This window comes from Macrobrachium nipponense, chromosome 41 (assembly GCF_015104395.2).
Source record: "Macrobrachium nipponense isolate FS-2020 chromosome 41, ASM1510439v2, whole genome shotgun sequence".
Lineage (NCBI taxonomy): Eukaryota > Metazoa > Arthropoda > Malacostraca > Decapoda > Palaemonidae > Macrobrachium > Macrobrachium nipponense.
This window is the reverse complement of record NC_061102.1, coordinates 25494608-25518211: the sequence shown is the minus strand read 5'-3', so window position 1 is coordinate 25518211 and position 23604 is coordinate 25494608. Positions and strand designations below refer to the sequence as shown.

The window sequence follows — 23604 nt, the reverse complement described above, 5'->3', positions numbered from 1 at the left end:
TTTATTAGTTTCCAGTCTTTCCTATATCTGACATATTCAGGCATAAATTTCTCAAAATAATTCCCTACATTCTTCACATCTAGTAGTTCCAAGATCACACTGTACCCTTGTCAGTACAAAGGAAAGTTGATCAACTTCCAATTCACCATCCTGGTTACACCAAAAACATTCCTACATAGCCTGATGTTATTGGATTTGCTTCCGGTGGAAGATATCCTAGGAAAATTAAATTACAATACTGTAACCAGGTGTAAAACAGCCAAACTTCACTAAATACCAACAATAGCCTAGCCGCAATGGCGGCAATAATAATTCCCACAAGAGCTAAAACATTCGAAACACACCTGGTGGAGAACAGGTAAACTAGAAAGTCATCCGGGCAGCCATTCAATTTTTTTGTTTGAATGCCTAATCAGCAGGGAGATATAACTAAATTTAACAGTAGGTAAGATTCATCTCAAATAAGATCATTTATTGGGAGTTACAAGTCCAACATTACCATCTACTTAAAAGCAATAATAAAATATTAAATACCTTTAACACAGGGACTGCTTCATACAGTTTTTCCTTTGTGTTAAGTCTGCGATGGACTTCAGCATTTATTTTGTTCCTTTTCATCTCAGCCTGCTCTTGGTGCCAAGATCTTGCCAGCTCTATCTGAGATGCAGTTAACATTCCCTGTTATAAAACAAACATTACTTTCAATGAAAATCCGTAGTCTCAAATTGGTTACCTTGAGTCATTGCAGGCAGTCCCCGGGTTACGACGGGGGTTCCGTTCTTGAGGCGCGTCGTAAGCCGAAAATCGTCGTAAGCCGGAACGACACTTGGAAATATGCCTTAAACTAAGAAAAAAGTAGAGAGACCTTACCTGTGTGACATGCAAGTATTGCATGATGTGTAGTGTGGTTATTTCAATGGCAAAGGATGGTTCTTGAAGGTATAATTCTTTATTAAACTCTTGTGACACTATTAAAGCACAATGGTACTACACTTAATCCTTAGGTTAGATTATACACTAAAACACTATTATGCACTGTACACTACGTAGTATGTAATCCTTTGGTAGATCCTGGAGTACACTAAAATCCCAGTCTGGTAGCTCTGGAAGGTAAAAGTATAACACAATTAGTACAAAATACTACACAAAGTCCTGAATGCAATATGTAAATTATAGATATCAAGAGTAAAAGAGTTAATGTATGTTAATTAATTCTTACTTTTAGTTTATAATTCCTTACTTTGAGTTATATCAAGAGTAAAAAAGTTAATGTATGTATGAATTAATTCCTTACTTTTAGTTTAAAGTTGTCCTGCTATGTAACCCTGGATGCACAAAGTCTTATGCGCCCCATAGCCTACATCATTCAGGGGGTTCTGGAATGTACAAAAAATATTAGTATGTCAGTAAGTTACTCTATGCATAGTAAGTTACATACAGTAATATGCAAAACCCATACAGTGGTTTAATATCACATATATAACATGTATAAAACTTAGTTAATGTATGTTAATTAATTCCTTACCTTTAGTTTAAAGTTGTCGTTCAATGTAACCCTGGATGGACAAAGTCTTATGTGGCCCCATAGCCTACATCATTCAGGGGGTTCTGGAATGTACAAAAAATAATTTTGTCAGTAAGTACTCTATGCATAGTAAGTTACATACAGTAATATGCACCATACGGTGGGTTTAATATCAACTGGTATGCATATTGTAAATGATTGGTCTACACCCCTGTTCAGCAGGGAGTGTACAGTATGTAATTCCATGAGGGACCTTGATCACTTATCCCATGTGAGAGATCTTGGTCACTTTTTTTTAGTATGTACTATAAAACTTACTTAATGTATGTTTACTACTATGTATAATTCCTTACCTTTAGTACAAGTAGTACATAGTTTACAGTTGTCGTGCTATGTTATGTAGTAACCCTGGACAAAGTTTTTATGTGGCCCCATAGCCTGCATCATGGAGGGGGTCCTGGTTTTCTGGAATGTACCAAAAAAGTATCAAAGTTAAGTCATGTTATGTATGTTTAGTAAGTTAACATACAGTAACCATACGTACAGTGGTTTTATAAGCATGATACAAGATGTACATAATCAAACTTGGTTGGAAATTCCTGCCTAAAAAAAAAGTTATGTACGTATGTAATAAAATGGGGGGTACTACTGTATGTAAAACTTACTGTTCATACTTTGTTACACTACATGTTACATGTGATAACGTATACTTTCCTGAAGGGTTTTTTTCCATCCAAAAATGGTGCTTCTACTTGTAGTTATCCCTTGATGACACTTGTAGTAACAACCTGGAGTTGTGTGAAAATGTTGGTTCTGGAAGGAAAAGTAACAAAATTAGTGTACAAAAATATACACTACAGAAAGTTGTGAATGCAATATGTTAATTACTGTAGATATATCAAGAGTACTAAAAGAGTTAATGTATGTTAATTAATTCCTTACTTTTAGTTTAAAGTTTGTCGTTCATGTAACCCTGGATGGACAAAGTCTTATGTGGCCCCATAGCCTACATCATTCAGGGGACTCTGGAATGTACAAAAAATAATTTTGTCAGTAAGTCCTCTATGCAGAGTAAGTTACATACAGTAATATGCACCATACAGTGGTTTAATATCACATATAACATGTAGTATAAAACTTAATTTAGAAATTCCTTACATAACTTACCAACTTTTAGTGAGTCTCAAAGCTGTTACCTAGGTTGTGGGAGATGGAGGTGGAGGTGTAGAGCATTCATGATAAGGATGCATTCCAAACCTAACTTCAGTGTGCTTTATCACAGATAACAGGCTAGGATGATGGGCAGTCTGGAATGAAGAATTAATATTAAAGGACAGTATGTAACCACTTAGGTGTACAAAAAATTTATTGTACGTATGCAAACATTAAACACAACTGAGATTCCTTACCTTCAGCAAAATGAAGACATGTAGGCTATGTAGAGGTCTGGTTTATGTAAGTCACAGGTGCATGCCAGTCTGGAATGATAATGTAATAGTACATATGATTATATATGTATGTTTACATACATAACATGGTTATTACATATGTAATAATAAAACATTAATAAAAAAAAATGTCCTTACCAAATTCTAGTGGTTGGCTTGCTTACTGGGATGGCCATATGGTACATGAGAGTGGGTGGCTGGGCTATGGAGTGGGATGGGCAGGTGCTTGGGAGTCTGGAATGATAAAACTATATAAAATGATAGTTACTACTACTGTAACTACTGCACATGTTATTACTGTTTGACATATGTAGTGTGTAATACGTATGTTCATATAAAAATGAAGAATTCTTTTACCTGAAGGAATGGGAGAGGTGATACTACTCGTATCAACTGATTTGGGCTCTGGAGAGGTGATACTCGTATCAACTGATGAGGGAACATCTAGATCTGGAAAGAATGATAGGGTACATAAATATATTATAAGGTGGATGTAATTGTAGCATATGTACACTTTTAATAAAAAATTTCTATTAGCAATTTAATTAAAAAACATTTTATACAAATTTGTTTATACAAATTGTTTAAGGATTCCTTACCTGAATCGTATAGGGCGAGGCATCAAAACTATGGAAAGGCTCAGGGTCATCTGGGTCACTGTCACTATCAAAGGGGTCTGAATGAAAAAAAAAAATAATAAGGTTATGCAACATCAAACACAATTGTACCACTATGTAAGTAAGTTAGGTACGTATGTATGTAGGGTGTAAACAATTTCCAACATGAAAATGAGAAAAATGAAATTGCTTACCTGATTGTTACACGTACAGGTGGGCGGGCTGCTACAGAGGGTCCAGGTACAGGGGGATCTGGAACTGTCACAGGTAGTTACAGGGAGATCTGGAACTGTCACAGGTAGTACAGGAGATCTGGAACTGTCACAGGTAGTACAGGGGGATCTGGAACTGTCACCACTTCTGCAATAAAATTACAAATGATGTGAAAATTAATGAAGTTACAATTTACTCTTACATTTAGTTGTTACATTAAAAAAATTAACACATTTTAATATGTACACTATGTAAACACATATCAAATTTAGTAAAACAGTTCAGAATTCCTTACCAGGACTAGGAGTGGGAGGTGGTGGTACTGGAGACTTGTGAAAGAAAGTGTCAAGCCTGGACTGCACACTTCTCTTCGTCTGCTTCTCCTCAGGGTCTCCTTGTAGAAAGTCACCAAATCCATGATTCCTCTCTTGATTTTGTCAAACCTAGAAAACGTTAGGGTCTTCTGCCTCAAAAGAAGCCAAGGCTCTCTCCAGATGAGTAAAACCCTCTGACAAGCCTTTCACAGTTAATGACCTGGGTTTTGGCTCTGGTGCCGCCTCCTCTTCCTCAATCATTTGTTGTTCAAGTTCAAGTAAGTCCTCTGCAGACAATTCCTCTCCATGGGAAGCCAGCAGCTCTGTTACATCATCAGTTCAAGATCTAGTTTCAGCCTCTTGCTTAGCCCTACGATCTTCCTCGTCACAGTCTCGACGTCGTTCTGCCGGTCAAAGCCTTCAAAACTGTGCACAAACTGTGGACACAGTTTCTTCCAGGCCCCATTTAAAGTGGTCGTCTTCACCTCGTCCCAAGCACTTGCAATATTTTTCACTGCATCAGCAATGTTGTAGCCCTTCCAGAATTGCCTTCAGTGTCAACTCCTTGTTTTAGCTTCTATGGCCCTCAAAGCAACAAACGATTGATCCTTCTAAGGTAGTAAAGCCTTGAAATTAGCTATTTACTCCCTGGTTCCATTGGCTGTATCAGCAATGTGGTCTTTGGGTGGGAGGTACACCCACCTTTCAACATTAGGAGCATGTTCGCTCAAATTTGGAAGGGTGACGCAGGGGCATTGGTCCAGGACTAAGAGAGGGGCCTTAAGAAAAGGCAGACCCTTCGAAGTCACAAAATACCGGTTTTGATGTGTTTTCTCCAACTGCTGGCACGAAATGGGTCATTGAAACCAATCTTAGAAGACCATTAAGGTAAACCCAAGCCATTCTTGTTTGATTGTTCCAAAATCACAGGGAGTTGACCTCTTGCAAAAATGCCTTCCTTTTTTGCTTTAATGCCCTGGGATTTATTGGCCAAATACACCAGCAAGGGCTTCAGTTTCAAATCGCCTAACTTTGCATGGGACCCAAACAGCAAAAGTCAGTCGCTCCTGTTTCCAGCATTTATGGCCAGGTGCTGAACTTCTCCTCCTTGGAAAGGTACGTTTTCCGATATTTGGCATTCTTTTCCCAAAACAATCCAGTCTCATCCACATTAAAGACTTGGTCACAGCCGTGGTAACCACCATCCTTTTAATTATCTCAGCCAAACCACCTGGAAAATTTTCTGCTGCTTCGCTATCAGCACTAGCAGCTTCACCTTGCCAGCTTCACATTATGACAAATTTGCAACGAGCCTTAAACGGTTTTAAACCAACTCCTTACTCGAGGAAAATTCCAACCACCCCAAGCACTGCCTTCGCCAAACTTTGTTTTTCACTACTGCCTCCCATGCAGCGCTCTAGGCCTTTCTTCCTGGATCACACTTAAGCCCGACACCGAGAAACACGTCGCTGGTTCTGGTCCTCCCCAAGCCAGATCATGAGACAATTTCTCCATTTCAACAATGCTCTGGCTAACGCTTCTTCTCGTTTTATTCACCGTTGAACTTTCATCGGTGCAGGCATCCTTAACAATGCTTCAGAATACCGTTCCTTGGTCCTTGCACAAATGGTTACCACCGTCGGTCCTGCTCAAGCCTAAAGCAACGGCCTATTTTGCGGTGTTAGTTTCTCCCTTCTCCGAACGCTTTACCTACGTCAATATTTGACCTCCATCGTGATGACCTTACCTCTTCTTGGATGAACGATCATAGGAGGAGGGAAGTACTTTGAGGCGTTTAGGAGCCATTGTAAAACTTTGCGAAAAAAAAAATGGCAAGGAATTTCAAGCAAAACGTCTTATCACACAACCGACTGAAAACTTCCAGGCAGACACCGCGATTGAAGTGGCGTCCGTTCGTATTGGTTACACTTGGCGTCCTCAGACCGTCCGAGGTCGTTGTTCGGTCAATTTGACCATACAGTGTTTAATAGCGTTAATTAATTTATGCACCTCCGCTCCAAAAAAAAACTAGTTCTTTTGCAATATGGAGGTATCGTTAAAAAGCATAACAAAAAACATCGTAACTTGGAATTTGTGTTGTAATCTAATCCAGAAACCTTAGTTTTTTTAATTATGTACTGGAAACAAGCAATGATTGTTTTTCATTATATTTGCGCTTTTGGACTGGTTGAAACTGCGCATCCCAAGCGAGTGTATTCATTTCGCCGCCCGCAAAACTAGTTCCTGCCATATGCCGGCGTCACTAAAAAAATTGCAAAAAATACGAAAAAAAACAAAAAAAGTGTCAAAAATCATAATAACCTCAAAATTTTTTGGTTGTAATGTACCCCAAAAAACCATATTTTTATTATATACTGTGCTAAACTATAAAGGATTTTTATCATAGCATGCGTTTTTTTAAAAGCGGTCGTTAAACGTCTGGAAGCGTCGGAAGCTGTCCACGTCGTAACCTCGGAACAAAGCGTCGTAACCCAGGACGGATTTTCCATTGAATATTTACGAAAAAAGAGCCGTAACCTCGGAACGTCGTAAGCCGGAACCGTCGTAACCCCGGGTGGGGACCGCCTTGTATTTCAGTTTGAGTTTATTAGTAGCACCCTTTTTCTAGTTACATTTTTATTAGATAATTTGGGATTGCTCATAAATGGCACTAATCCAGGTTCAACCCTCATACCAGAGTATAGTAGGAAACCATCTCTCACATGTCCACCACCTACCCTACCCACCCAAAAGGATGGTACAAACATAATTAGAGTGAACTAAGTATAAGCTAACCTGCTTGTTGGGACATAGACTACTCCAATATGATCATCCTCACTCCAACCATGCTGGCTAGCAAAAAAGACTAAATGCCAGAAGTCCTATCCCAAACATAAGCCCATGCCTAAATCTTTGCTAACCACACCAAACAAAATAGTAATAAAAAGATTACATAAAAATACAGTATCCCCCCTGTATTTGCGGGGGATGTATACCAGACAACCTCCCCAATGAATAGCTAGAATCCGCAAATAGTTGAAACACCCATAAAAACACTTAAAACTGACTCCTATTTTGTTAGATAAAACTCAAGAAAAACCCACTAAAAATATTTATACTTTTTTTTTAAAGTTTTATATTAAAAAGTCCATTTTATGATGAAATTGATAAAAAACAAGTGAATTTGTGGATATTTCTCATAGAAAAATACCACGAATAAGAAAATTTCCAGCGAATAATGGGTAAACATGTTCTGAAGAGAAATCTGTGACTACGTGAGTCCGCAAATACAGAGGGTCCACTGTATTCATTGTTGAAATGCTAACTCCAGTTTTTGCAAAGTTCTTGAACTTAGTAGTTTGTTCATGCCACTTACTGACAGATATATATATAGCTGTATTTTTCTGACATCCGACAGAAATTTCAAAAACTCGCGGCACACGCAGTGGGCGGCCAGGTGGTAGTACCCATTCCCGCCGCTGGGAGGCGGATATCAGGAAACCATTCCCATTTTCTATTCATATTTTTTCTGTCGCCGGTCGGTAAACATCTGTTTACAGACCTCTGCTCAGGATTTTTTGGAAATTGACTCGCTTTTAAGTATCTGATTGATTTTTTTGGTATTGAATTGGATTGTTGAATTGGCATGCGCGATAGTGGACCGTTTTTTGATTTTGGATTGACTTTTCTATATAAGATATGTCTGGATCAAGTGTTGTGAGTTTCAGAGTGTGTGTGAGGGCTGATTGTAAGGTGAGGCTACGAAAGCATCGGTATAGACCCCCACACAGTATGTATGAGTTTGTAGGGGGCTTAATTGTTTGATTGATAATCGGTGCAATGAATGTGAGAAATTGACCGATGATGAATGGAGAGTATATGAGTCCTATCGCCTTAAATTGGAGCGCGATAGGATCAGGAGGTCTTCCTCCAGGAGTAGTTCTTCCAAAGGTAAGGCTAACATCTCTCCTGCATTAACACCTGTAGTGTTTACAACCCCTAAACCTGTGTTGCCTTCGGGCTCTGATTCTGTGTCGGGAGAAGCGAATGCTCTCTCTCTGATTTTGGAGTCTCTTCGCACTCTGGAGACCAAAGTGAAAGCCTTAGAAAACTGGCTCGGTGCAAGTGTGTGATCGTGCCCCCAGTGTTGTGGAGGGGGGCGTCAGATCGGCCCCATAATGCCTTCTAGGCCTAGACCTCTATCAGGACTCCCAAGACCCAGGGAATAGGTATATCGAAAGCCGCAAGAGGGTTACGGGGGCTTCCCACCGATCTGGCGTCCCTTCGGCAGGCCCTGTAGCAAAGACCCAGGCTGCCAAAGACCGTGCACGACGCGCGCGTCCTGAAAGAGTGCTTTTCGTCCTCCGAAGCGTCCTCCCGCGCAAGGGGTGGAGCGCTCGGAGAGACTCTCGTCCTTTGATTGAAAAGGGACGTTTCGTGCGGAGGACGCTTCACGTCCTCTTTCGCCGCTTTCGTCGGAGGACGCGTATGACGTTTTTTTCCGCCTCAGAAGAGAGGCAGGATCTCCTCCGATGAGGACGCTAGGTTGCGTGCACAGGCGTGTATACCTGAGAAGCAGGTAGCTGTACCTGCTGAGAAGGAAGGAGGCGTCCCCTCGCCCCTCGTCTTCTCACAGGATCAGTCCTGCTTCCTCTGTTCATTCTTCCCCCAACGAAGAACATTCTTTTGTCACTTCAGGACCAGCTATCCTCGCTTATGGCTCAGAGGACTCGCCCAGCAGCAGTCGAGCCTAAGCGGAGGAAGGACCTTAGACTGCCTGTCAAGAGGACTAAGCAGTCTCATTCTCCTTCACTACTTCGTCTCGTTCGCCGATCGCTTCTCCTTCGGCGATTCGCCGATCTCGTTCGTCTCTAGAAGGACGTTACGTCAGGACGCTTTTGAGGAGGACGCTCTGTACGAGGACGTTCGGCAGGACGCTCGTCAGCTTGTCAAGCGTGTCAGACGCTTGGAGGACGTGGCAGGCACGCGTTAGCAGGACGCTTGGCAGGCGCTAGGCAGGACGTTCGTCAGGACGCTTGGCAGGACGCTAGGGGCGTTACTCAGGACGCTCCCAGACGTAGACAGGGACGCTCGGCAGGACGCTCACCAGGACGCTCGGCAGGACGCTTGGCAGGACGCTAGGCAGGACGTTCAGGCACCTTTCAAGACGTTTTTGGGGATTCGACCAAGAGTCGTACCCCCAGACGCTAGTTTACGCGCACAGGCACGTATGTCAGCGAAGAAGAAATGTAAGGATGCTTCTCGGGCAGGTGAGACTGCTGCGGAAGGCGCTGAGGACGCTCGTCCTCCTCAGGACGCTCTACCTTCATCGAGCAGTAAGCGTCATAAAGAAGACACCCGAAAATAAGGCTGCCTCTAGCAAGGATAGGGGTCCTTTGATCAAGCCAAAACCTGACATTAGGACGCCCTCTCGTAAGTAGCCATCTTGCTTGGTGAGACGTACCCGCGTGAAGTCAGATTAATCAACAGATATCACAAGTTTAACATACGACTAGAATTTGAGAAATATCTAGAAGTGTTCGTGAACTATCGGTGATAAGATTAGTGTGAAAATAGTAGGATTAAAGCGTCTTCTAAGTTAGTCTATCAAGTGTAATACTATAAATCAGAACAAGATGGCAGTAAGTTCCAACTGCGGGAAGAGGTGGCGTAATTTGGCGTGTTTAGCAGATTCGCAATACGATGAGGTAGCAGGAAGGGAACTGGCATTTCTCATCTATGAAATCAGCAACAGTCCTAACCAAAAAGAATACAAGCTTCAATAGATATTTAGAAGGTATAAGTCCTTCAACTGGAACAATCTAATGAAACATCTTGAAATAATTGAAGAAGTTTCAAATAAAATCCAAGTGGTCAAAGAACTACATAAAAAAAATTACATAAACCAACATTTCCGACAAAGAAAATGAATAAATGTGAATCTTTGAATATCCTAATTGATGCTTAGGACAAAAAGAGATTGCCAAAAGCATGCAAACTGTGTAGGTCGTATAGCATAGTCAATCCACAAACTAATCAGAAATGTGCTGCATGCAACCTCCCGACCCATCCACCAGGTGTGCTGAGGTAATTCAAGATTTGAGAAAAGATACAGAATTTTTTGTTCAACATGTCTTCATGGATAGACAATGTTATTACATTCAAGATTGAAGTCCAAATAGTTGAGGGTGAAAGAGAAGAGGAAGGGAAGAAGAAGAAGAAAAAAGAAGAGAGGGGAAAACGAAGAGAGTACAAATGAATGACAGAAAAAAATAAGGAAAACAAGAACAAGATAAAAGTATGGATGCAGAGATACGCATTGATACTAATATGAGGCATAAAGCAGCAGTACCTACAAGAAATAAATTACGATTAACACCCAAAGAAAGCAAATCCCGAAGAGGCTCTACCCGATCTATACATGACGGAAGAGGAAAAATAGAACAGAAAGACAAAATCTGGCACCTTTTGCTAAAGAGGGAATTGCGAGATTTTGGAGAAAGATGTTTACTACAAACATCCTAATATATGTCAAAACTATGAATATTGGTACATGTGCATAACTTAATGGATATTGGATGATTGCAGAGATTCTGCATCCAAACTATGTAAAAACCTAAAGAAGGAAAAGGATGCGTAAGTTCGACAAACAATGCAAATATAGGCACCTGTAGCCATGATCATAAATCAAATAAATAACCACCAAGTTAAAATCCAAAATAAGAAAGACAATAAGAGAGAAGCAAGATATCAGGTAAAAGAGAAAAGCAAACACCAATGAGATATGCAGAGGTGTCAGCAAAAAATTTCAAAGCATCAGCTCCGAAATTCTACTCAAGAGATAATAACTGTATTTATTATGCAAGAGGATATTGCAGAAAGAAAACGGAGAAAATTGCAGATTCAGACACAAAATGAATAATTATGATGAAGGAAGATCAAATATTATGGAAAAGTTGGATTTTTTTTAATGTCAGAATTTCTGGAAATGAAAAAAACAACAACATACCAGAACAGGAAAGAGACATGGGAAAATCCTTATTACTACCAGTATTAAATGAAGGAGAAAACACGCAAACCATCATAGTGATGAATGCGCAGGGTTTAGTTACGAGTAACTCAAAAAGAAAAATAGAGTACTTAGAAGAACTAACCCAAAATGAAAAGAAAATAGATATAATGAATATAAGTGAAACCTGGTATTTCCCAAGAGACTGGGAATGATGATCAAATAAAAGGGTTCCAAACTTATAGATCAGATAGAAAAAATAGAATCAAGGGGGAACCGCAATATATGGGAAAGACAAAAAACAAGGAAAAATATATGAGAAATATAGTAACTCGGAATGTGAACTAATAGCGGTAGAATTTGAATCTGAAAAATTGATGAACATAGTAATATATAGACCTCCTATACTAAAGAGTTTGACTTAATAATTGAAAAATTGGATGATATATGTAGAAATCACAAGGACTGACTATTCTCCTATCTGGTGACTTCAACTTTCCTTTCGTAGAATGGAAAGAACGAATAGGAGATTGTTGGTTGTACTTATACATATAAAAAAGAGAGTAATAAAGTAGTGCAGAAGATAAGAGGCAATTTGAAAAGCTATTAGATATGCTACTAGAATACAACATTCAACAAATAAATCACCTGCCAACAAGAAAGGAAAATACTTTAGACCTAGTATTTGTGAACGAGATGAATTATGTTAAAGAAATAATAGTTTATAATGCGAATATTTCAGACCATAATGTCATAGAATTAACAGTTCATTCCAAAGCAAGTGAAAATAGAGATAAGCAAGAAATGAAAAAGTGGGAAGGATATGGAAAATACAACTTCTACAGTAAAAATATAAAATGGTCAGAAATTAATGAAGAATTAAACAAAGATTGGGGATAACATTTTCGTAAAGTGATGACATAAGGGTAAATACGGAGATATTATATATTGGAGAAAATAGTGGAAAAATATATACAGAAGAAGAAAAATAAACATCATTCATGCATACCAAGAGACAGAAGGATCTTGTTCCAGAAAATCAGAAAGTGGAAAAAAGGTCTTGCAAAAGAAAAAAATGCATGGAAAGTTATAGAACTAAAAAGTAAGATAGAAAATGCAGAACAAAAGATTATACAATCAAAAGAAAATGAAAAACGGGACTTGGAGAAAAAAACCCTATTAAATATCAAGCAAACCCAAACTATTATACTCATATGCGAAGAAGATGAATAAAAGAAGAATAGAAATAGGCCCTCTGAGAAATGAAGGGAGATTAACGAATGAAAAAAAGGAAATTTGCAACATACTGGCAGAACGATATAAGAGAGAATTCACCCCTAGAATAGATAATGAAGATAATGATATAGAAGTAAGGGATGAAAATAGTGAATATTTAGCTGACATAGATATTAATGAAGCTGATATTGTGCAGGCTATTAATGAAATTAAAAATGGAGCTGCTGCAGGGCCTGATGGAATTCTGGTATTTTGTTAAAGAAAGTAGTTCATTCTATCGCAAAGCCACTTGCAATATTATTAAGACAAAGTGTAGATACAGGCAAGATTTATGATGAGCACAAATAGCATATATTACCCCTACTTTCAAAAGTGGATCAAGACTAGAGGCAAGTAATTATAGGCCTGTGAGTCTAACATCACATATTATGAAAGTGGTATGAAAGGGTAATGAAGAAAAATATTATGAAACATTTAATAAAAAATAATTTGTTTAATAAAGGACAACATGGTTTCGTACCGGAAAAAGTACACAAACCCAACTGTTAGTCCACCGTGAGAAACATATTCAAAAATATGAAAAGCGGAAATGAAACAGATGTGGTTTATTTAGACTTTGCAAAAGCTTTTGATAAAGTAGACCATAATATATTAGCGAAGAAAATTAGAAAACACAATATCGTGGATAAAGTAGGAAGATGGTTAAAGAATTTTTACACAAACAGAAAACAGATAGTTATTGCAAACGACGAGAAATCGGATGAAGTCAAGGTAATATCCGGTGTGCCGCAAGGTACGGTGTTAGCTGCAATACTGTTTGTTATTATGATTGAAGACATAGACAATAATGTGAAGGATTCGGTAGTGAGTAGTTTCGCAGATGACACAAGAATAAGTAGAGAAATTACTTGTGATGAAGATAGGAACGCTCTACAAAGAGACCTTAACAAAGTATATGATTGGGCAGAGGTAAAATAGGATGGTATTTAACTCTGAAAAAATTTGAATCAATAAATTATGGAGACAGAGAAAGAAAGCTATATGCATATAAGGGACCTAATAATGAGACCATCACAAATAAGGAAGCAGTTAAGACCTTGGTGTGATGATGAATAGGAACATGTTATTGCAATGATCAAATAGCAACTCTGTTGGCAAAATGTAAAGCAAAAATAGGGAATGTTGTTAAGGCACTTCAAAAACAAGAAAAGCTGAACACATGATTATGCTTTATAAAACATATGTTCGTAGTCCACTGAATATTGCAATATGATATGGTACCCACACTATCAAAAGGATATTGCACAAATAGAGAGTGTACAAAGGTCCTTTACAGCTAGAATAGAAGAAGTTAAGGACCTAGACTACTGGGAAAGACCTACAATTCTTAAAATTATATAGTCTAGAAAGGAGAAGAGAACGCTACATGATAATTCAGGCATGGAAACAGATAGAAGGAATAGCAGAAAATATCATGGAACTAAAAATATCAGAAAGAGCAAACAGAGGTAGATTAATAGTGCCCAAAACTATACCAGGAAAAAATAAGGAAAAGCACACAGGACATTAATCCACTACGCACCAGCATCGATAATGCAGCGTCTATTCAATGCGTTGCCAGCTCATCTGAGGAATATATCAGGACGTGAGCGTAGATGTGTTTAAGAATAAGCTCGACAAATATCTAAACTGCATCCCAGACCATCCAAGATTGAAAGATGCAAAATTATACCGGAAGATGTACTAGCAACTCTCTGGTAGACATTAGAGGTGCCTCACACTGAGGGACCTGGGGCAACCCGAACAAGATGTAAGGTCTGTAAGGTAAGGTCTGTAAGGTAAGACGGTCTCCTCTTCCGTTTAGAGAAGAAGGAGAGCTAAGTAGTTCGCTGAATCGGTTGAAGAGGAACCTGCTGCAGCCCCGTCTATCTCGGACTATAAAGTCCTCGTACGACTCTTGCGTTCTTCTTTTGAAGACAAATTTCAGCCCGCAGCTCCCAAGTCTCCTCCTTCGCAGTTTTCTTCATCTAAAACTGGAAAAAACCCCGGAGTTTGTAGAGATGAAAACTTCTCTCTCAACGAAAACGTGCTTTTTAAAAAGCTCCAGGATTGGATGGTACGAAGGAGAGACCAAGCAAGACGACCTTCGCCTTGCCTCCTACTAGACTTAGTGGAAAAGGGGGCATTTGGTATAGAACCAAAGATGAAGTGGGAGTTCGTATCCCTTCTTCGGCTCAAGGAGATTTCTCCAGCCTAGTGGATTTGCAGAGGACGGTCGCTTTTCCCACCCTCTGCTAAGGTACCTGGACCGCGTCGGAGACTGACCATCATTTGGAAGGGTCTGCTCAGGACGCTGGAAGTGTTCAACTTCCTTGACTGGTGTTTGGGAGTTCTGGATCTACAAGCGAGAAGCCCAGAATCTCTCAGTCTGGGGGAGAGCTGTCCAGCGTGTTAGCATGTATGGACAAAGCCGTCAGGGATGGTTCGGAGGAGCTCGTATTCTCATTTTGGAACGGCTTTATTAAAAAAGAGAGCTTGCTGTGCAACTTCACAGCTCGTTCGGTGACTCCAGCTCAGAAAGCGGATTTGCTGTTTTCGCCTCTTTCGAACCATCTCTTCCCCCAGACTTTGGTAAAGGACCTGACGAACAGCTTACAAGAGAAGGCAACTCAGGACCTTTTGGCCCAGTCTACAAGACGGGGGGGGGTCAGCCGTACCTTCAACCTCTTCAGCTGCGGTTCGACCGCCGAAAGAAAGTAAAGCCCTTTCGTGGGGACTCCCCCCTCGAGAGCAGCTCCTCGAGGGAGAGGGTTTTCACGAGGAAGAGCTTCCTTTAAGCCAAAGCCTTCCAAGTGAGAAAGCATGTCCTTCAGACACCAGTCGGAGCCAGACTGAAGTTTTTTGCGGGAGCGTGGAGAGAGAGAGACACGGACTCTTGGTCCCTCAAGATCGTGGAGCAGGGGTACAAGATCCCCATTTTTAGATCTCTTCCTTCTTTCTACGACTCCCAGAGACCTTTCTCCATCCTATCAGGGAGAAAAGAAGAAAGTATTGTTCGATCTCCTTCAGCAGATGATCGACAAAAGAGCGGTGGAACAAGTCGCGGACCTGGGGTCTCCAGGTTTTTACAACAGAATCTTCCTAGTACCGAAGCAGTCGTCAGGTTGGCGTCCAGTTCTAGATGTAAGCAGGCTCAATCTTTTCGTGGAAAAGAACAAATTCACGATGGAGACGCCTCATTCTGTTCTGGGAGCGTTGAGACCGGGCGACTGGATGGTATCCTTAGACTTGCAGGACGCGTACTTTCACATCCCGATCCACCCTCTTTCAAGAAAGTATCTAAGGTTTGTCTTAGACAACAAAGTATGGCAGTTCAGAGCTATGTGCTTCGGACTGACCACGGCTCCGATGGTGTTCACAGTAGTAATGAAGAACGTAGCGAGGTGGCTACACTCTTCGGGAATAAGAGTTTCCCTGTACCTCGACGACTGGCTGATCAGAGCGTCGTCGAGAGAGAAGTGTCTGAAGGACTTGCAGTTCACTTTAGCCTTAGCGAAGTCCCTGGGACTTCTGGTCAACCTCGAAAAGTCGCATCTGACCCCAACACAGTCCATCGTGTATCTGGGGATTCAGATGGATTCAGTGGCTTTTCGAGCGTTTCCGTCCCAGGAACGTCAGCGGCTAGGCTTAGAAAAGATCTCAGCCTTTCTAAGGAAAGAGACTTGCTCGGCGAGGGAATGGATGAGTCTGCTGGGGACCACCATTTCCTCGCTAGAAAGGTTTGTTTCCTTGGGAAGACTGCACATCAGGCCTCTCCAATTTTTCCTTGCGGACGAGTGGAAGGCCAAGGACGATCTCAATGCCATATTGAGGATATCGCTTCCAATCAAGAACCACCTAAGATGGTGGTTGGACCCTCAGAAGCTCAAGAGGGCGTGTCCCTAAGTCTTCTGAGCCCCGACCCTAGTGTTGTTTTCAGACGCTTCCATCACAGGATGGGGAGCAACACTAGGGGGAAGGAAGTGTCAGGCTCCTGGAGAGGGGAACAGGTAGCCTGGCATATAAATGTCAAAGAAACTGGCAGCAGTATTTCTGTCCCTGCAGTTCTTCGAAAAGAGTTTGGAGAACAAGATTGTTCAGATAAACTCGGACAATACCACAGCACTCGCTTATTTAAAAAACCAGGGAGGAACACACTCCAGAACGTTGTTTTCCTAGCGAGAGAGATTCTGCGTGGGCAAAGAGAAAAAAGGTGACTATCCTGACGAGATTCATTGCATGGAGTGCAAAAACGTCAAGGCAGGACCTTCTCAGTCGTCGGGACCAAGTCCTACCGACGGAATGGACCTTGAACGAAGACGTTTGTCGAGACCTGTGGACGTTGTGGGGACGTCCACTGGTCGACTTATTCGCAACGTCAAGGACCAAGAGACTTCCTCTTTACTGCTCCCCGGTCCTGGATCCAGAAGCAATCGCGGTAGACGCTTTGCTTTGGAATTGGACGGGCCTAGACTTATACGCCTTCCCACCATTCAGATTCTGGGGAAGTCATGAGGAAGTTTGCGGCCTCGGAAGGGACGAGGTTAACCCTGATCGCTCCGATGTGGCCAGCGAGAGAATGGTTCACAGAGGTCATGTCTTTCCTTGTAGACTTTCCAAGGACATTGCCCTGGAGGAAAGATCTACTCAAACAGCCTCACTTCGAAAGGTTTCACCAAAACCTCTCCGCTCTGGGTCTGAAAACTGCGTTTCAGACTATCGAAAAGTTGGCCAGAGAGAGAGGTTTTTCGAAAGCAGCTGCAGAGAGCAATCGCACATGCGAGACGTGCTTCCACAAGAGCTGTTTACCAATCGAAGTGGGCTTCCTTCAGGGCATGGTGTAAAAAGGAGGAGTTTCCTCTTCCTCGACCTCTGTGAACCAGATAGCTGATTTTCTGCTCTTTCTCAGGAATGTGCAGAAATTAGCGGCGTCCCTACCATCAAGGGATATAAAAGCATGTTGTCAGCGGTTTTTAGGCACAGAGGCCTCGACCTGTCTGACAACAAGGATATTCATGACCTTTAAAGTCTTTCGAGACCTCGAAGGTTCCTCAAATGAGACCTCCATCATGGAAACCTGGATGTAGTCCTTAAATTCCTTATGTCGAGCACTTTCGAACAAACCGCTTCAGGCAGCGTCTCTTCGAAACCTGACAAGGAAGGCTCTTTTCCTAACTTCTCTTGCGACGGCTAAGAGAGTTAGTGAAATTCAAGCGTTTTAGCAAGTTAATGGGATTCAAAGGGGACAATGCTGTCTGCTCGTTGAACCCAACTTTCTTGGCGAAGAATGAAAATCCTTCGAACCCTTGGCCGAAGACTTTCGAGATCAAGGGTATGTCAAGTCTGGTGGGCCAAGAACCAGAGAGAGTCCTGTGCCCGGTCAGGGCTCTCAAGTTCTACGTGCATAGAACGAAAGAGGTAAGAGGCCCTCAGGTAACCTCTGGTGCTCTGTGAAGAGACCAGAGTTACCTTTTATAACGAAGAAAATGCTGTTGCTTTCTTTCTAAGGGACACCATTCGGGAGGCTCATTCATCTTTTCCAGAAGACTGATTTGAGCCTCTTCCGAGTAAAAGCGCACGAAGTACGAGCCGTCGCTACTCTCTTGCCTTCCAAAAGAACATGTCAATCAAGGACATCCTTGATTGCACCTTTTGGAGGAGTAATCCGTCTTCGCCTCACATTACCTAAGGGATGTGAGAACGATTTATGACGATTGTAATGCACTGGGGCCATACGTTTCTGCGGACACAGTATTGGGGTCCGGAGTAGCTCTTTCCCTATCCCTTAGTTAGGTTGAAGTTAGGTTGTTGTGTTTTTAGGTTGTGGTGAGTCTTATGTGAAGATCTCCCATCCTTTAGTTAGTTTTAAGGGGTTTTTGTGAATAGTTGGTCAGGTGGTGGTCAGTTGCTTCGTTGCCCTCATTTGTATGGCCTCGATGATCTTGTCACGCTGAGGTCTCGCACCCGTTGACAGATCATCCAGAGCGCACCAGCACTACAGGTCTCCACCTGGCTGGCAAACTCTGTGATTAAGCAAAAGCAGCCTTACGTGACAGTAATCACATAGTCTACTTTGCAAACAGGTAAGGACCAAGATGTTATATCATCTACTTAATTTAAGTTTCCTAAAAAATCCTATTCTGTCTTTTCTTCCCACCATCCGAAGGTGGGATTCAGCTATATATATCTGTCAGGTAAGTGGCATGAACAAAATGTTATTGTTATTATACAATTAAGTTTGTTCATAATTACCTGGCAGATATATAATTAAAGTGCCCGCCCTCCTCCCTCAGGAGACAGAGACATTAATAAAAATATGAATAGAAAATGGGAATGGTTCCTGATATCCGCCTCCCAGCGGCGGGAATGGGTACTACCACCTCCTACCGCCCACTGGCGTGTGCCGCGAGTTTTGAAATTTCTGTCGAACGTCAGAAATACAGCTATATATATATCTGCCAGGTAAGTATGAACAAACTTAATTGTATAATAACAATAACATATTTGTATTCCTTTTGTGAAAAACTTTTTGACAAGTAAACCAACACTACTTCACTTATTGACATTATTTTACTAATAACACTAATTTTACAAGCAAATATTGCTACAATCCTCAATCACCAAGTGAGGAAAACAATTCAGTGGATTTATTTATAGTAAATAAACTTTTTAACTAACAGTAAACTTTCAAATACTTAAAAATATATATTACAACGAATAAATTAAAAAAATAATTTATAGCAAATGCTGGCACTCTCATTAACCCATCTAAAACATTACCCCAAACCCCATCTTTCACCAGTTACATGTGCTAAAGTCTGCAAAGAAGAAAATTGCTCTGCTTAATACTCTAATTATCCCCATTAAATCCAAATGGCAAAGAGATCAGGAAATTTCATCTATTTCGTTCTGTTAAAACTGGCAAAGTATGACCATCAAGGATAACATATGCTTTGCCCCCCAAACAAATGAGCAAAAAGAGTAATCCATAAATCAAGAAGTTGACATTTCTGATTATGCTTTGCAACACTACTGAATTTGCAAAAATAAAACTTCTGCAAGGCCAGTGCCTGACCTCTGAAAATTTACTCAAAAGTGACCATGCAAGTCCCATCCTTAGGCACTTATTAAGTTAATCTAATTTTTAATAAAAACAATCACCATGACAAAACGTTGGGCCTTTACCTTAATGGTTATGGTATCTTTACAAACTCTATGCTATTACTATGCAGCTGATGTGTATGTGGATAGGATTAACATATTTCAAAATTAAAGTGGCAGGGCAGGACAATAAACTATGCACTAAACAGGCAGGACAATAACTATGCACTAAACAATTATAAAATAAACTCTTGCAAAAGTTCTGGCACTACTGAAAATCAAGGGTTAGCCACTTTTAAAAATAATATAAAAATTCAACATTTACACAAAACATAAAAATACCAACCTCAGCACTGGAATCATCCATAGTATTTTCCAAGAACTGGGCTATTTCTTTCCCTCTTCGTAGATCCGAAACCTCTTTGCCAGTTATAGAAACCCTATTCCGATTCTTCTGATTAAGTGACCCCTCCTCCTTTGAAAATTCTTTCTCAACTTCTGTCACTATCTGTAATATAAAATTTTTTTTAGAATTTTTTTTTTATCATAAACACAAACTCTTGTCTCATTAAAGATTATTAAAGTATATAATGAGTCTGACATCCAGGCAGTCATTATCTGTATGCATAAAAGAATTATAATTGTTTCAAAAAAGTATATTCCATGTACCTCAAAGAATTTTTCAAGTTTCCAACAGTGAATGACAAGCTTTAAGTCACTGATTTTCAACAGCAGCCAAGGGAATAAACCTGGTTAACCCTTAATAGATCGATTGATCCTTGGGAGTAGTAATAACAGGTTTGGGGTGGTGGATAGATTGATTCTGTAGATAAACAATATTAAGCGCCACCAATTTGGAAAGAATTGGGCAGGAAAGAGGTGCCAATACTTCTATAGTCCATAAATTCACTAATGGCAACTTTAGAAAAACTGTTGGGGAAAGAAAGCGGTACCAATACTTCTATAGTCCATAATTCACTAATGGCAACTTTTACACTAGCTAAAACCATAAGTCGGGCATCTCAGGACTTTGCTTCTGCTTGTAACTTCAAGGGGGAATGTATTATGTCTCTGTCTGACATGGCGCCTTTTTGTAAATTTGCTAATAAATATACAAAGGGGTTGCTGTTGGGTTTTGTTTTTGTCTTTTATGATAGTTTGTTTAGTTTATGATAGTATGTTGGTTGTAAATGTAATTTTACAAAGAAAAGTGCAAAGAAATATTAGAAAATACATGTAAAAGTAAATAAAAACTTACTGAATCTTCGTTCTTGGTAAATTTATGTAAATATTTTTCAACAAATATGCTAAGAATTTGTTACTGATTTTATTTCTTATCTGTTTTGATATTGTGTGAGCAGTAATTATAATTTTACAAAATAAAACAAAATCATTCATTATAAAAAACATATAAGCTAAAATATGACAAATTTTAATCAATTTGTATTTTTTCATAACTAACAAACCTGAGTCTTAACATTAGGATAAAATACTTTAGCCCAGCTGGAAACCATAAGTAAAAAATTGTGTACGCAAGCGACTACGTATTGGCATCTGTGCTTGGTCACGAGTCATGTGGAGCCACCCACATACCCCTCTTTAACTCGTGACCCTGTTAGTTATTTTCTTACCGCCTTTAAGAAAGGACATGCTTTGCTTCCATCCTTTTAAAGCCGGTTTAGTTTGCCCCCTGTTGTTTTGAATCTGTTGCGTGTGGAATTTCAGGGCGCTATTGAGAACATGGAGCCTTCTCATGCTTCGAGATTTCCTGGATATCATAAGAAGCAGATAAACACCCGGATATTACCTTCGACGTTTTTGACGTCGGGGGTACACTCATTGTGTACTAGGTTTTGGTAGGGCTGCAGAAAGCTCAATTCAGATACAGTTAATTCGCTGCCTGTACTTTGGGTTTTCACATATATCATATGGATTGCTTATGAATTCAAAGCTTGGATGTATCAGGATGTGCTTTGGCAAGTAAATCTGACTAATTGTGCTCCTTTCCATGCAGGGAGGGGTGTGCATCGCCATCTTGTTTTCGTTCCAGATGCGTCGGCAGAGTTAATGGGGGTGTGCGATCAGAGTTAGGCCTATCAGGAGTACCAACCCAAGAAGGACAGTTGGTTTGCTATATGATGTTACGCTTCCCTCCAGGGTCCCTCGCTTTGGATGTCTTGTACAAGGGGTTGTAAACAGTCACTTTTAACTTCTCATGGAAGGTAGGGAAAATTTTTTTCAATTTTTTTTTTTCACCATATACATTTGCATATCTTCCTCTTTCCATTGATGTGTTTTTCGTAAACTGGCTGACCTCAAAGTTTACCTGGCCTGAGGAGCTGCATATCGATATATTTACCCATCCAGTAAGGGTTAAACAAGGTAACAATCTCTAAAGAACAAATAAGTTGGTTAATAAATTTCATCAGTAAAGACAATCTAAAGACAGATAAGATTCTCAAGATGATCTATGCTGATCTGGAACACTGCATATGGGCAATAGTCTCCAAATAAGGAAGTAGCTTAGGCTGAATTAGCAATATAAAGTTGGAAAGTTTAGACTACGCAGATTACGCAATTTTGATCAGGAAAACACAACAGCATAGGGATAGTAAAATTAGAACAAAACGATGAATTCTTACTTCTCCAATGTAATACAATACCATCTCATCAATTAAATGAATATATTTTGCTTACAACAACATCCACTGCAGTACAGTATATTCCAGTTTTCCACAATAATCTCTACAAAAGAAAATCACAGCTTTGAGTTAACATTTCAAGTTACAGAATATTGTAATGAATTTCTTACCTGGTGTAAAGTTATTTCCTTGAGCTGCTGATTTTCTTTCACAAGTCTTAGATGAGCCTTTTCCCCTCGAAAACAAGAATTCTTGTTGGATCTTTCAAAATAAATGAGTGGATAAACGCGACTAAGTACCACAGTAATGCAACCGACAACTCCACCATCACTAAGAATTGACCCCAATTGCACAGGCAAGCAGAGTGGTTGAGATATGAGGCCAAGGCGTGACCACCAACGTGCCCTTCTTACCATGTTTGTATGAAGTCGCAAACCTAAACCTGGCGGGGCCTGATAAGAGAAAAAATTATTTCCAGGAATTACTACATTTGTGATAACAAATTCACAGTAATAAAATAATCAGAACATTTAATTCACACACTAAACTGAGATAGTATTGTGTTGCTAGTAAAATATAATTTTTCATATTAAGTAGTACAATAATTTTATTACCACTATACATATTGAGCCTTTTTCTCATATTCTGGGTCTGATACCCTACAAAGTCTACAAATTTACAAAAGATATAAATTACATAAATGATATTGTTGTACTGTGAAAAAAATTTCTAATGGAGATATGTGGAGAATATAAGCATATTACAGTATGTATGTATATACATGTTCAAAGCTTTCATACACAGGGAAACATACATTGTGTAGGTTACGTATAGTGCTTTAAGTGAGTACCCCTTTACAAACTGATGCTAAGACAAATAATACATTACTATTCATAGATAGTAGTAGGTAATCATTATCAAATACCTACATATCAAAATGAGATTATATTGCTAATACTGCACAGTTAAAAATTTTGATTAAAGCTTGCAAACACTTAATTTTAAACAGAAAAAGTGCTGTAATGAGACGGAATTTAAAATTAAGTTAACATTCCATGCACATGTAGGAAGCATAGGTTTTACCCATGGTAATAACTAATAGTATTGATGTACTTTAAATTTATTTTCAAAATAAGATATTAATATGCAAGCAAGGAAAAATGTATCGTTTAAAGTCGGATTCAATTTCTTCAGTACAAACTAACTACTTAACACAGCCTACTCATCCCAGTCACATCATTCACTTCTAGTTTTGTCATTTGTTATGATCTAGCTGTAATATTTTGGTTTTTACACCAAAATGATTAGGTGAATGATACTTATATTTTATAAGAGAAAAAGATAATGTGCAATAATAATATTTGTTTTCATTTGCCTCAGGCTTATGTTTTCTGATGCTAAGTGGATAAATGGCAATGGAGAGAGAGAGTATTACAGTATTCATCAATATTAACCCTCTT

The 23604-nt window shown here is 39.8% G+C and overlaps 1 protein-coding gene across 1 annotated transcript in view; it reads right to left on the bottom strand.

Moving 5' to 3' along the window:
- The window catches only part of LOC135212621 (breast cancer type 2 susceptibility protein-like), a 256947-nt gene extending 234355 nt beyond the window's left edge, over window positions 1-22592 (bottom strand). The window contains exons 1-3 of the mRNA XM_064246206.1: window positions 22315-22592; window positions 19849-20010; window positions 535-678 (exon numbers count right to left, since the gene is read on the bottom strand). Coding sequence (XP_064102276.1) covers window positions 535-678; window positions 19849-20010; window positions 22315-22560 — 552 coding nt within the window. The 5' untranslated portion in view covers window positions 22561-22592. The remainder of the gene's footprint in view (window positions 1-534; window positions 679-19848; window positions 20011-22314) is intronic.
- Between the last annotated feature and the right edge of the window lie 1012 nt (window positions 22593-23604).